At 45.2% G+C, this 16136-nt stretch overlaps 1 protein-coding gene across 3 annotated transcripts in view; it reads right to left on the reverse strand.

Annotated features, from left to right (window-relative positions):
- SGPL1 (sphingosine-1-phosphate lyase 1) overlaps nt 1–13074 on the reverse strand; it is a 45367-nt gene extending 32293 nt beyond the window's left edge. The window contains exon 1 of one of the 3 annotated variants that reach the window (XM_073353573.2): nt 12907–13074. In XM_073353573.2, coding sequence (XP_073209674.1) covers nt 12907–12909 — 3 coding nt within the window. In that variant the 5' untranslated portion in view covers nt 12910–13074. The other 2 variants (XM_073353574.2, XM_073353576.2) reach the window with 2 other exon arrangements.
- Between the last annotated feature and the right edge of the window lie 3062 nt (nt 13075–16136).

A 16136-nucleotide genomic window follows, 5' to 3' on the forward strand; every position in this document is an offset into this window, starting at 1 on the left:
TCTTCCACCTCAAAAGGAATTACATTCAGACAGCACAGTAAAAATCCATCAAAAGGAAAATCATACATCTGAGCTAAAGCTAACCAGACTGGACATCTTAGTTGTGCCAGAAAAGTATTTTCCTGGCAATTAAGTTTAAAACTTCAGTAGGTCCCTGCGCACCAGATTAACAGACTGCGCAAGTGATCATGTGGAGAACCTTGCTCTGTGCTGCAACAGTGAACAACTAAAATGTAGGTCTCCATGGGTATCCAAATGACAGCATTTACTGACATTAAATTCACTTATAGGAAGAGCTAAAAATAAGGTCTCTTAAGGAAACAGGATTCCCCCAGTAGGGTCACATAAAATTGTTTGAGGACTAAGACTAGCTGTTTAAGGAAGTATAGGGTTATTTTAAGTACCAAGAGAAAATCTGTGCTCATTACATCATTAAATGTTTAGAACCATTTCTAGAGTCCAAATTGTATCTTTTACAGATACCCGCATCCCAAAGTACGTGACAGCAAAAGGAGATACAATTAGAATGACAATTTCAGCATTCAGGAAGGACATTTTCTGGCTTGGCATACACAGAATACTTAAATCATCTCATTTTAGCACCCATTTATAATTCCTACAATCTCCTCAAAATATTGAATAATATTTCTTCAAAACATTGAAAAAACAGGAACTGAATACTATTTTCTGATGTTTCAATAGACATTATGGCTAACACAAATGTTACTTAGCTTGCATTCATTTTTATCTAATGAATGTTGTATGAAGCAGTGTTTGTTGAACATTGCGCCCTAACTTGATTACACCTGTGTAATACCTAGGACTTTGGTGTGATACTATCTTTCAGTTCAATGTCACTGGGCTCCTCAGGGTTAAATTAAAGACAGCAAGAGTAGAAATAAATAGTTTTGGTCATGACAGTTTTTTAAACTGTGTTTACAAACTAGCCTGTTTTGAACTATGATGTATTCTTCACACTTGACAGGCATGAAAATGCTACTCACCTGTCAACTTGTAAACTCCAATTTAAATGCTCTGAGTATGGAGAGTGAGTTTGTGTGTGTATGGGGGTGGGGGGGGGATGTGAGAAAACCTGGATTTGTGCAGGAAATAGCCCAACTTGATTATCATGCACATTGTGTAAAGAGTTGTCACTTTGGATGGGCTATCACCAGCAGGAGAGTGAATCTGTGTGGGGGGGTGGAGGGTGAGAAAACCTGGATTTGTGCTGGAAATGGCCCACCTGATGATCACTTTAGATAAGCTATTACCAGCAGGACAGTGGGGTGGGAGGAGGCATTGTTTCATATTCTCTGTGCATATATAAAGTCTGCTGCAGTTTCCACGGTATGCATCCGATGAAGTGAGCTGTAGCTCACGTAAGCTCATGTTCAAATAAATTGGTTAGTCTCTAAGGTGCCACAAGTACTCCTTTTCTTTTTGCAAATACAGACTAACACGGCTGTTACTCTGAAAGTTTTCAAGTAGGAAAGCCTTGTTTACACATCTGCTGCTGCTAATGGGTGTAGCAGCAAACAGAGCTGGATCAATGTTGAAGACAGTGTAGTTATTTCACAAACTGTGGCTAAATGATATTCACTTATTTTTCAAGCTTAGATATTATCTGATCAGACATTTCTTATGTTTAAATATTAAGATTTAAGTTGATCATGTTCCTCTTATTTTCTCACTTTAACAAACCTTGATATTTGGACAGACATTGCATCTGGATGTGACTACTCAGAGTAAGAATTTAAAAGATATACTGGCCTAGATATTAACCCTATTAGCTAGGTCACCTCTATTTAGAGCTAAAAAATAAGCCCATGTCTGCATTACAAGTTTTTGTCAGCACACCTGTGTTGGTCAGGGGTGATATTTGCAACTGACCAGCTGTGCCAGCAAAAGCCCGTAGAGTTTAGCCACAGCTTATACCAGCAAAACTGCAGTTTTGCCAGTATGGTTGATTTTACCCTGGGGAGGCCTGGAATAAGCTATGCTGGCAAAAGACAGAAGCAGCATCCATAGTAGGAATGCTTTGCCAGTACAGTATATCAGGGAAGTAATATTATTCTAATTCTGGGGCTACATGCTATAGGTAAAACTGGTGTGTCAGGCCCCAGCTCCCCAGGAATGAAGCAACTCTGATAGGAAACGCATGCACACTTCATGCTTGTGTGCCACCTAACTCTGAACAGTGTGCCATATGACTGGAGAATAGCTAACATTGTGCCTATATTTAAGATATTTAGAACACATTATGAAGGAAAGAATAATCAAATTCATAGAAGTAAATGGTAAAGGGGGATGCAATGCAACATGGGTTGCCAAAGGTAGATCAGGCCAGACTAACCTGATTTCTTTCTTCGAGAAAATAACTGATTTTTTAAAGATAACGAAAATGCAATAGATTAATATCCTTGAACTTTAGTAAAGCATTTGACATGGTGCCACATGGGAAGTTAACAGTTAAATTAGAGAAGATGGGGATCAGTACAAGATGTGTAAGGGGAGAAGACAACAGGTTGTGCTGAAAGGAGAATTATCAGTCTGGAGGGAGGTTACCAGTGGAGTTCTTCAAAGAGGTGTCTTGGGACCAATCTTATTCAATATTTTTATTAGTGACTTTGGTACAAAAAGTAGGTGTGCGCTAATAAAGTTTGCTGATTGTACTAAGCTGGGAGGCATCATCAATACAAAGAGATTGGAACATCATACAGAAAGAGGTGGATGACATTGAAGACTAGGGTGACAGACGTGGGATGAAATTCAATAGTACAAACTGCAAGAACATGCACTTTGGATCTAATAAAAATCTTTGCTACCACCTTGGGGCTAATCAATTGGAAGCAACAGAGGAGGAGAGAGACCTGGTTGTGGGGGGTCGATCAGGATTACTATGAGCCACTAACATGATGCAGCTGGGAAAAAGGAAAATGCGATCCTTGGATGTGACAGGCATGGCATTTCCAATAAAGACAGAGACGTATTAATGGCATTATACAAGGCACTGGTAAGATCTGTTGGAATGCTGTGTACAAGAAACATGAATTTAAACAAACAGATGCAGAGAACAACTGCTAGGATGATCAGGAGAATGGAAGGGCTTGGCTTGTTTAGTCTTGCAGTAAGAAGGCTGAGGGGGGATAGGATTGCTCTTTATAAATACATCGGGGGTAAATACCAGGGAGGATGAAGAGCTCTTTACATTAATGGAGAATGCTGGCCCAAGAACAAATGGATATAAACTGGCTATGAATATATTCAGTCTGGAAATTAGAAGGAATTTTCCCCCAGGTCAAACTGACAGTGGCCTTGGGAAATATTTCACCTTCCTCTGCAGCATGCTGGTGCTGGTCACTTGTCAGAATTATCTGGGTATATCCCACAATGGCAGGGAAACAAGCAGAAACGAGTGCTCCTCAGTCACGCCTGTTCTCTGCCTGTGGTACGTAATAGTCTATAGTCGAACAGTCCTGTGGGCTTGGTTGTTTGGTTTAGCACAGGGGTGTCTAGCCCATCAGACCTTTTAATCTGGCCCTCAAGCTCCTGCCGGGCAGTGAGGTTGGGAGCTTTCTGCACAGCTCCCAGAAGCAGTGGCATGTCCCCACTCCAGCTCTTATGTGTAGGGGCAGCCAAGGGGTGCTGCATGCTGCCCCCTGCAACTCCCATTAGCTGGGAACCATGGCCAATGGGAGCTCCAGGGGCGGCACCTGCAGATGGGGCAGGGTGCATAGCCGTCTGGCCGGCGCCATGCCTCCACGTAGGAGCTGTAGGGGGAACATACTGCTGCTTCCGGGAGCTGCTTGAGATAAGTGCCATCCGGATCCTGCACCCCTGAGCCCCCATGCTAACCCCCTACCCCAGCCCTGATCCCCCAGGTCCCAGCTGGAGCACCTTCCTGCACCCCAAATCCCTCATCCCCAGCCCCACCTTAGAGCCTGCTCGCCTAGCCAGAGCTCTCATCTTCCCCCCGCACCCCAACCCCTAATTTTGAGAGCATTCATGGCCCACCATACAATTTCTATACCCAGATGTGGCCCTCGTGCCAAAAGTTTGCCCATCCCTGGTTTAGCGTGTGGGTGCTGGGTCGTATTGGTGGCCTGTGATATACAGGAGTTCAGCCTAGGTCATTTGTTGGTCTCTTCTGGCCTTAGATTTTATAACCGACACTTATTCAGTTACATGAACATTAAATTTATTCCAAAAACTACTACACTGAAATGAATATAAAAAGCTACCATTTAGAAAGAAAACTTCTCTGCCAGATAAATTCTATGCTAGACTAAAGGTACAGAAACTGAAAGAACACCCATACGTACCAACCGCCCCAGCAAATCAGGATGACTGGCTATGCAAAGGCCTAGTACAGGTCAAGCACAAAAATAAATTGAGGCAGAATAAACAGAGCAGTAACTAAAAATAAAACAGAAGAATTCTAAGTTCCACCTTACAAAGGAAAAACAAAACCATTAAAAGCAAGACAGGGGCCCACTTTAAGCAAGTCTTAAAGAATGTGTAATTATATGAAGTGCCCAAGGGAATCCAAGAGCAAGACAAAGATAAGTAAAGGCTAAGATATCACAAGCAAACCAAAGATTTTTATCAAAAAGTCAAACCCCAGAAACCTTACAGTTGTCCCCACTAGAAAGCTGACTAGATATTGACTGCCTTAGATAAACAAGAATTACACTCCAATTGCAAAGCGACAGCATTTACTCTGAATTGTAGGCAAATTGCTGTGTATAAGCTAATTTGTTAAAATAAACTGTATTTACAAAAAACACGCATTTCTCAGAGGTAAAGTTTTCAAGAGCACATAAGGGACAGAGCCCAAGTTACTTCTGAAAATGGGACTCAGGGCAGGTCTACACTGCAACCAGGATCCACACTCAGAGATCAATCCACTGGCAGTCAATTTAGCGGGTCTAGTGAAGACCTGCCAAATTGATAGCAGATCACTCTCCAGTCGACCCCTTTACTCTACCTCCGACGAGAAGAGTAAGGTAAGTCGACGGGAGAGTTTCTCATGTAGACCTCGTGGTAACTTGACCTAAGGTACACCAACTCCGGCTACGTTATTCACATAGCTGGAGTTGTATAGTGTAGGTCGACTTACCACGGTAGTGTAAACAAGCCCCAGCTTCATGTCGATAGGCAATGATTTTGTAGGTGGCACATCCTCTCTCAGACTCGGTAACATTTTTTAAAGCTCCTAATTCACTTTTGCAAAAGTGACATAGGAGCCAAAGTCACTTAGGCAGTTCTGAAAATTTTACCCCAAGAATTTCTTAAGAAGAAATTGATGGGTTTCTAGGTAACCTCATATTGGTAAGAGCTGCCAACTCTCTTGATTGATTTAAGGGCTACCTCGAGATTCCCAAAGTGAACCCATTCTCCCAGTTCACAGAAGAGCAGAGACCTGAAAACTCTCTGGATACAGAACACCAGTGTGTTCAGTTTTGTTTTCTATGACTTATCTGCAGAAATCCATTGACTGATTTGGTTTGCACGGTGTGTGTTGTGATCATAATGTACTTTCTCATGGCTCTCTAGAGCACAAACTCTTTACCATTTATACAGCACCATGCAAAGGTATCAGCAGCATTAAATACTGAAATTTAGTAGTAGACAACTGTAAAGCAGACTAGAAAATGGTAATTGTGCTTTTTTGATGAATTCTAGCACAGGGCCTGGCACAGTTAACCAATACAGTAGAACCTCAAAGTTACAAACACCTCGGGAATGGAGGTTGTTTGTAACTCTGAACAAAACATTATGGTTGTTCCTTCAAAAAATTTACACAGTTGAATGTTGATGTAATACAGCTTTGAAACTGTACTATGCAGAAAAATGCTGCTTCCCCTTTATTTTTTCAGTAGTTTGCCTTTAACAAAGAACTGTATTTGCCGGGGGGGGTGCAGTCTCTTCTGCTGCCGGATTATGTACTTCCGGTTCCAAATGAGGTGTGTGGTTGACTGGTCAGTTTGTAACTCTGGTATTCATAACTGAGGTAATACTGTACAGTTACGGAAAACCATTAGTATAATCGCTAAATGAATGAAACTATTACACATTAAGGATCCACCTTCTCTGTGACAATCAAAACACCTTCCCTTCTAAATACTGATGCTGTCAGAACAACAAGAGGTTTTGAAATATACCTCATTGCAGGTCATATGCCCTTACTGACATTTTGCATACATGGATCATTCTTGGTCAGCTTGAAGGGACACAGTCTCAAAATTCAAAACTTCCAAGTTATATTTGCATGCACATTTTATGAAATAAGAATTTCATTGCTCTTTTACAAAAAAACAAACAAAAAACCAAGCCACTACAAAAAAAATCATGCCAGCTGCCAACAGGCCAGACCATATGCTGTTCTCAAAAAAACACCCAATTTTGAGAAGCCTCAATTTCAGTTTCCCCACTCCACAAATTTCATTAGAAAACTGAAGAAAGCATAAACATGTTGCTCATAGTTCTTTGAAAGAGCCCATTTGATAGGAAGACCAATAGAGCATTTAGTCTATAGAAAGACCAGCCAGGGAATTAAATACCCTAGAACAAAGAACCAGCAACTTTAAAAAAAAAAAAAAAAGTGTTTCTTTACTCTCTTAAGAGAAGGGGGAAAAATTAAAATAGTTCGAGTATGCTATTATTTACAAAGAGATGGAGAAACACAGATAAGAATTCAGAGAGATTATGTTGTATAAGTTTCTAAATTACGTTTCCTAAATTAGTCTTACTTCCAAAACAGGATCTGCAGTAAGAGGAAAAGGAAGATGTCTATGCTGGTTTCATTAGGTTCTGCAGCACTTCAACAATTTAAAAAGGATTTTTCTAAGGAACAAAATAATCCTGTGAGAATCACTGCTTTCACCCTGTAATGGCTGAAATAACCAAGGCCTTGTCTACACAGAGTTGCCAACAAAATTTATGTCAATCAAAAAGTGCCATAATTACATCGTTAATGCATGTTCACACTATGCCCCGTCTGTGGGCAGAGCACATCCACACTTGGTGCTCTCGCGTGGGCGGTGAGAGCAGCGCTCTGTGGGTAGCTATCCCATGGTGCTACTCGCCATCTTCTGCAGCTCAGACTTGTGAGAAGGCGGAGTAAACCGCAGCACATCATGGGTGCGGGCTCAATAACTCATGAAGCATTATTTTCTGTCCCAGCTTTCCACAGATTTCCAACTGCTTTTCGCAGCATTTTCCAACGGCCCGTTTGCTGTGCACCTGCCACCTCTGTGTGAAAGGATGGATCCCGCAATGCTGTCTACTGTTGTGGTAAGCGTTAACGCATCATGCATCGTCATGCAGTATATCATGAGCTCCCAATATGAACAGGGATCAGAGTTGCCGGACACCGAGTACCATGGAAAGAAACACCAGATTACTTTTGGCATTCGTGGAGCACCTGCACATGGTGGACCATCGCTTTTGGGCTCGGGAAACAAGCATAGGGTGGTGGGATTGCATTATTATGCGGGTCTGGGATGATGAGCAATGGCTACAGAACTTTAAGATGAGGAAAGCCACCACCCTGCAACTGCGTGCAGAGCTCACCCCAGCCCTGTGGTGCAAGGACACCAAAATGAAAGCAGCCATCTCGGTGGAGAAGCACGTGGCGATTGCAGTGTGGAAGCTAGCGACTCCAGATTGCTACCCGTCAGTCGCAAATCAGTTTGAAGTTGGGAAGTCGACTGTTGGGGCTGCATTAGTGCAAGCGTGCAAAACCATTAATCACATACTGCTACAAAGGACCATGACTCTCAGCAACGTGCGCGAAATAGTGGATGACTTTGCAGAAATGGGATTCCCTAACTGCAGCAGGGCGACAGATGGAACGCACATTTCAGTTCTGGCTCTGGACCATCTTGAGATGGAGTACATCAATAGAAAGGGTACTTCTCCATGGTATTGTAGGTGCTTGTTGATCCACCGGGGCATTTCACTAGGGTGGTCCGGGAAGGTGCATGACACACACATTTTTCAGGAACACTGGCCTGTACAGAAAATCATAGGAATGGACTTTCTTTCCGAATCAGAAGAGTCTAGTGAGGGATGTTGAAATGCCCATAGTGATCCTGGGAGACCCAGCATACCCTTTACTCCTATGGCTCATGAAGCCTTACACAGGAAACCTGGACAGCAGCAAGGAGCGCTTCAACAATAGGCTGAGTGGGTGCAGAATGACCATGGAATGTGCGTTTGGCAGCTTAAAAGCGCACTGGCACTGCCTTTATGGCAAGTTAGATCTAAATGAGGAAGACATTCCCATGGTCATAGTAGCCTGCTGCTTGCTCCATAATCTTTTGAGGCTAAGAGTGAAAATTTTCCCCAGGAGTGGAGTGCTGAGACAGATCCCCTGACTGCTGATTTTGAGCAGCCTATACCATGGCTATTAGAGAGGCGCAACGGGGGGGCCCACTTTGAATCAGCGAGGCTTTGAGGCAACATTTCGATAATGAGCACCAGTAATATGACAAATCTTCCATGCTGCACTAATTTCACTTATCTTATTTTGCCTAAAGCTTGTGATGATTCCTGAGTGGGATTTGTAATCAGAAAATGATTAAACTGCATGTATGTTTTACTACCAGCAGCAATCACTATGTGTAGTACACACATAAAGATTGGTCATCTTTCAGAGAGTGTGTTTTTATTAAACACCAATTAACACACACAAAAACCTTGGTGGGAAGAGAGGTAACAGTGCAGTGCACTGGAGGCTCTCAGAGCCGTGCATAAGTCCAACTATCATCTTGGAAGCTGCCTGAAGGGGTGGAGTGAACGGGATACCAAGAAGTTCTGGAAAGTTGCAAGGAATGTGTGGGAGGAGCTTGGGGAGGGAATACAAAACAATTTTCTATCACGTGCAGGGGGGCAGCAGCGAGCATGCATCTGTTCTGACTGTAGCACAGGGGTGGGCAATCTTTTTGGCCCAAGGGTCATATTGGGGTTGCAAAACTGTATGGAGGGCCAGGTAGGAAAGGCTGTGCCTCCCCAAACAGCCTGGCCCCTGGCCCCTATCCATCCCCTCCTACTTCCCACCCCGTCTGCCCCCCTCAGAACTCCCAACCCATCCAACTCCCCCGCTCCTTATCCCCTAACCACCCCCTCCCGGGACCCCCCACCTCTAACTGCCCCACAGGACTCCACCCTGTACTCCCTGTCCCCTATCCATACCCCTGCCCCCAACAGGCCCCCGGGGACTCCCATGCCTATCCAACCCCCCTGCTCCCCACTCCCTATCCACAACCCTGCCCCTTGACATGCCCCCCAGGACCTCACACTTATCTAACCCCCCCACCCCGTTCCCCATCCCCTGACCCCTATCCACACCCTTGCCCTCTGACAGGCCCCCGGGACTCCCACGCTTATCCAACCTTCCCCCCCCCCCCCCCCCAGTCCCCTGACCGCTCTCCCCAGAACCTCTGCCACATCCAACCACTCCCTGCTTCCCATCCCCTGACTGCCCCCTGGGACCCGCTGCTCCTTCTCCAGCCCCCCAACCCCGGCCCCCTTACCATGCCGCTCAGAGCGGCATATCTGGCCACCATGGGCCCCAGCCGGAGCCAGACACACAGCTGCACTACCCTGCAGGAGCATGCAGCCCCGCCGCCCAGAGCGCTGCCCTCAAGGCGGCATGGCTGCAGGGGAAGGGGGCCAGCAGGGGAGGAGCTGGGGTCTAGCCTCCCCGGCAGGGAGCTGACAAGATGGGCAGGACAGTCCCACAAGCTGCATGTGGCCTGTGGGCTGTAGTTTGCCTACCTCTGCTGTAGCATGATTATGGACTTCAACATCTCTGTTTGCTCCTCCTCCACATTTATTATTTGCTCATAGGCATTACGAATGAGCTCCTTACTGTCCTTTCTGTCCCGCTTTTTCAAGAGCAAGTTAAGATAAGGTACTCTCAATGCACTCTTAGAGGAAGGGACGTAGACCAAACAGACTTCGATCATGCAGTATGGCTTCTAGAACACCGGGCCAGTCTAGATGCGAAGTGTTTATGTAGTTCAAAAAATAAAAAAAAAAAATTAGCATGACAGTTAAATTCTGAGGAAGAGAGTTCAGTTCTGAGGAAGAGAGTCAGACATGTATGCCAATCTGCAAGCAATACGCTACACCTAGCAATTTTTCAAGAGATCCTGATTCAAACGCAGCCTAACTGGTGCAGTTACTTGCTCCAACACTTTTGGCAAAAGAAAAAAATAGGTTCTGTTTTTGTCAAGTGATCTCTTGCACATGCCAGATTTCTGTGTCAGCCCTGGCTATTGCAAAGTTTCCTCAATATAATGTGGTATTGCTCATATCCTATAAATGGATATATAGGCACTACCAGACATTACTTCACTGAAATTCTAACAGTAAACAGAAACCACAAGTCACGCTCTCCTGCTAGGCAGCTCATACCATCAGATCACAAGAGGAGGCAAGGGAGAGAGAAGAGAATAAGTAGGACCATATCAGCCACTATAAGATCTTTTGTTCTACCTTCTGTAATACTCTATATTTGACTTTGAAAGGGCCCATGGCTAAAAAAATAAGAGCATGGTAACCTGGTTTAAGATGACGTTTGGTCATGCATCTTGTATTTAAATGCATACCCAGGACACTGCTATTGCAAAATACTCTGGTATACATACAGTACAATCAGAACACTAGCACTGAGGGAACAGCTACGTGCAATGCATTTTTGACAGTTGATTGGATTTTCAAACACTCCTAAATGACATGTACTCCTAAAACATTTAAGTGTTTGAAAATCCCACACTGTCTCTCAGACGTCCCTTTTCCACAATCCTTAAACCTTCTCTGAAAGGTAAGTAGTTTGTGTAGCAAGTGCCTTCGCACGCATACATCTGAGCTCTTTGCTTTCTGCCTATAGTTCCCCATCCCCAGTCTACCCAAGGGAATCACTGTACTAAACTCTTCCTAGAATATTGTAAAACTTGCATTTAAGGATGCTGCCCAGCAACTGAGGGGAGGTAAAACCAGCTATCCTACTCATAATGTTAAACAAGTCTGCCAGTCACTATAGTTACCTTATATACAGAAAAGGAGATCAGAGTCATAAAAGAGTATGTGAAAATAAGCTGAACTACAACAGAGTAACAATCAAGAAATAATAGCTTTCTTTGGAAAGACTGAATTTTGAGTTTTAGGACACAGTTCCTGGCGATCAGGTTTATAAAACAACCTGCTTGCTTGTTCTTCAGCCCCAATCCCCAAACTCTAGCCCTGCTTGTAATCTCCTCTGGATATCATCTTATCTGATCCTCCCTAGGCCACCACACAAAACTCCTTTTGTTTGTTGCTATAGGAAAAGCATTTTTATAGCAGCAGAGCACAGCCCCAAGAGAGCAGTCAGATTGATAGAGCCTACAATAAGGGAACATTACATAATTACACCTTTTAAATAATTAAGTTCACAACACACATAACAAGCCATAGAAATGAGCAACGCATGACAGACAAATGACAGCTTACTATCCCACAACACTTCATATTCTAGTTTTATTTATTAAGAGGGTGCAGATGTGCCTGAAATAAAGAGGAACCAATCTTCAAAGAGATCAGTTTCACTGATATATACTGGTGTGGGGGACAGAAGAGGAACAATGGATGAAAAAGATCAGTTTTCTTTGTGTTAATTGTCTAGACAGGCAAACACACTTAAGGGGGAAACATCGTGGAAGCAAATCCCTTGGAGAGCGAGGAAGATGACAGGGGACCCAGCCCAATTAACTTGAACACAGGATGTATTCTCTCTGATAGGTGCTCTTGCCTTACTGACCTCACCCACCACTAGAAGTGCTTTGGAGGTAGTAGTTTCACAAGTATGGACTTAATTATTCACACATTTAACAAGCCCCAGAAGTTTCAATAACTTCCCATTTCTGGATCTAAGAACATAAGAATGGCCATACTGGGTCAGACCAAAGGTCCATGTAGCCCAGTTTCCTGTCTGACAGCGACCAATGACTGGTTCCCCAGAAGGAATGAACAGAACAGGTAATTGTCAAGTGATCCATCCCATGGCCCATTCCCCACTTCTGGCAAATGGAGGCTAGCGACACCATCCCTGCCCATCCTGGCTAATAGCCATGTATGGACCTACTGTCCATGTATTTATCTAGTTCTTTTTTTGAACCCTGTTATAGTCTTGGCCTTCTCAATATTCTCTGCGAAAGAGTCCCACAGGTTGTCTGTGCCTTGTGTGAAATATACAAGAATGGTCGATTGTAAATCCTCCTCAGAACGTCCTAAATCACCCTGTAGCAGCCGGACAGGACTGCCTTTGTCCAATATAAATAAGGAGGAGTCTGTATTACTCTTCTAAGGCCACAACTACACACAAAGTTGCACTGGTTTAACAAGAGCTGTGAATTTCTACTCATTCAACTTCATGGGCAGACACTTATAGCGGCTTCAGCCCAGTTTATTTCAGGTGTAAGCTACACCAATACATCCGGTTTTAAAACAACCTAAGAGCGTGCTATAGACACAGAAACTCGCGCCGATTTCACGAAAGCCGGATTTCCACTAAACCAGTACAACCTCTATGTCCGGACAAGATCTCGGCTGGTACAACCTCACTGCATAGCCTCCTAGTGTGCCCGAGCAACGAAAGACGCCCCCACCTTTCAGAAGCCAGGCTAACCCCACGGTCGTCACCAGCTCCCCCCGAGAGCCCCCTCTCCCGGGGGCGCGGCTCACACCGCCGCAAGAGACACACGGACCCTTCCGACCCGCCGGGCCGGGGCTGCCCCCGAAACCCCCTCTAAAGCCCAGCTGGACACGGACCAGGTGACAGCCCGAGCGGCCGCGGCCCCCGGCCGGCTCACGCCGATCCTCGCCGCCAGCTACCAGGGGGAAAGGGCCGGCGCTCACCATCGTCGCCGCTGCTCCGCGCAGGGACCCCTCGGAACGGGACGGGATTCGCCTCCTCCCCGGGCCCGCCCCACGCTCAGCCCACCAGGGCGCTGCGCTGCGGCTTGGCGGCGGCGGCGGCGGCTGCTGGCCCTGGCGCGCAGGCCGGGCTGAGATTGGAAGCAGCGCCGCTCACTGCGCCTGCGCTGCCGGCCCGAAAATGGCCCCATTCGCCCGGCCCCCGCTGCCTTATCACTCAGAGAACAGGGCCCCGCCCGCCACCAGGGAGGCGGCCGCAGCGCCCCCTGCTGGGGCAGAGTTGATCCGACGACACCCAGGCCGCGCTGCGGGGCTCCCCCCTTAGCCCCTCCCCCCAAGACAGGCCAGAGCCCACAGCTCCTCAGCCTGGCTTTCCTTTGAGGGGATGGTGGGTTGGCGTCACTTTTCCCCTGCAACCAGCCCCAGTGCTGCTTTATGCAGCGCCCAAGGGTTCTTGCTGTACAAGGGCTCCTCCCCTAGCACAGCAGGCCGGGGGCTACCCTTTCTTCCTGCAGCCAGTGCGGAGAAGATGTGCCGGGGACTGGAGGTTACCAGGGGTTGCAGCTGGTTGAAAATGTTCAAGTTTTTAGGTGACAACTGAGTGACCTTTCTTCAGGGGTGCTCTGCTCCAGCAAGCCCCAGCGGCCGGCACAGGTTCTGGGGGCCACAGACAGCTGGCCCAGTTTACAACAGCCCACTTAGACTAGTGCACTAAAGCGACATCGGAAAGGGCACTGGCCTGGTATAGATACACAGGGAGCACAAGGGTTGCTTTAGGCCACTGTGCATACACCATGCCTGACCTGTACCATGCTTCTCTGCCCAGCTCAGGAGGGGGCCCATAATCTCCCTCCTCGACACCTCTTTTCTATCTCCCACATTCATGTTAGTGTCAGTATCGACTCTTCTCTTTATCCAGCCTCTTGCACAAGCCTGTCAATATTTTAACCTAAATCCACCCTTTCCCTATTAGCGTCATTGCTAAAACTCTTGTTCTAGGTCTAGATTCTTTCCCACAGCTTGATTAATGTGACCTCCTCTTCTCCAAGCTCCCTGCCTCTCACCTCTTGTTCCCTTAGTATGTCACTATAATAGTGCTGCTAACAATCATATCATCATTTGATCTAACCCTGGGCAGTCTGAATCCCTTCAATGGCTTCCATTCTTATCCTTTGCAGCCTTACTCTGAACACGCTACAACATCGCTCTATGTACATCTCTTTTCACATCCTCCTTACTCCCTAAACTCCTCAAGCCTCTCTCCTTACTGCTTCTCTCTCAGGAAAAGAAGAGCCAGCACTAGAATTCGGAATCCTGAAGTCATTCTCAGAACTCAGTCTTGTGTAAGGCTATGTCAATAGTCCACTGCAGCCAGTGCCTAGAGTGGGTTTTTCACGCAATCATCTTCATTACCTCTTTCAGCTGATCATTTCATGACAGAAGCAGCCGCCACAGGATTACACCAGCCTGAAGCTTGGCATGTAGATAGTGACATAAGAGTGTAGTGCGGTAGTAATGGCACAGCTGTGAACCAGCCACATTTAATTCTAGAAGGAAAGAACTTCAGAAGCCTTTATAAATACTCATTAAATCATTTTTTTTTAAATCAAATAAAAAAAGTTCCTCCATCCTGACCCCACTCTGTATGGCATCATGGAATAGTTTGTTAGGGGTGATCTTGCAGCACAAAAACCCCATCCTCTGTTCAGAATTCGGAGGTTAGGAATGTTCTGGAGTGGGTGGATTAAAACAAAATACATTAGTGGCAGGTGAAGAGTGTTGTAACAGAGCAAGTATCTGGGCGGACACCACACACGCCAGAGGTGTGAGCAGTCTACACCCAAATGAAAACAAATTAGCCTTCAGTTGCGTGCGATAGAATAGTCTGACAAAGAAATACCCTTACCTTCACCAGGGTTTTTATGATGTGGATAGCTATAGTACCCTCTTCAGACTTTATCTACCCTCTTTCAAATAAAAGTGGTTTGCTTTTAGGATTCAAGCAGGAGACCAGCCTTCTCTCTTTCTTTATATTACCTAGTCAGTCCTGACCCAGGCTTCCACAGCTTACTTCCTTCTTTTGTGCCCAGCTCTTGAGCCTGGTAGAATATGCATGTGCGCCACACCTTTTAGCCCTTTCCTGTCTGTTTCCACATCCCTGAAGAGCTAACAGGAAGATAGAGAGTTGAGATGGGGCTACCAATGCTGAGGCCTTAATGTAATTTTTAGTTTAGATATATAATTCCTTAAATATTACCCAAACATACATTTCACTCTGATTATATGACAACCAGTGGGCTCTTGGCTGTCAGAGACCTCACATGTCACCCTTTGGTGAACTATTATGCATATATCTGACCCAGGGGATCCCTCTAAAATCCTGCACTCCCTCTGCCAGCTGGCACCAACAGGTTCCTGGATCACAATACCCCTCTCCCTTTTTAGAATGCTTTTATAAGAAGAAAGGTTTAGAAGAAAGATTTTGAAACTGGAAATTTCAGTAACACTTGATCCTTCTACAATTCTTTTGAGATTGTATGTAGGGCTTGAGATTGCTGAAGAATATCATGAAGGTGACATCAAGATCCCATATCAGAGGCAACCTGCTCACTCTAACGAGAAAATAAATCTGGCAAGATAGGAGAAAAAAGGGAAGGAGAAGTGGCAAGCAGTAAGATGTGTAGTTGTTCAATCTATAAGGATGGATTTAAAAAAAAAAAACACACAACAGTGTACAGTGGAAAGGGTACTAGACTGGAAATCAGGAGACCCCAGTTCTATTCCTGGCTCTGCCACTGACCTTGGGCCAGTCACTTTATTTCTCTGTGTCTGATTCTCCATCCCTTTAGATGTCTCATCTCTATAGATTGTATAGCTCTTTGGGGCAAAGGTTGTCTCTTATTCTGTATTTATATAGTGTCTATCATGATGGGGCCATAATTTTAGCTAGCACCTCTGGCCATTACTGTGATATATAATAAATAGAATTACTGAGGGAAACATTAGGTCTCACAACAAAGCAATTGGAGTTACATCAGTCAAGCATCAAATCGTTCAGGCTACAATTAGAAACAAATGTTGGTCAAAGTCAAGTTTAGGATAATTCAAAAACAAAAACCAGTACTGTAGAAAGTTAGTGTTGCTAACCTAAGCATAATACCAGCTCATTAAAAAAATGGGAATCAACAATTAAAACATCAGTAAACAAAATC

Source organism: Lepidochelys kempii, chromosome 7 (genome assembly GCF_965140285.1).
Source record: "Lepidochelys kempii isolate rLepKem1 chromosome 7, rLepKem1.hap1, whole genome shotgun sequence".
Taxonomy (NCBI): domain Eukaryota; kingdom Metazoa; phylum Chordata; order Testudines; family Cheloniidae; genus Lepidochelys; species Lepidochelys kempii.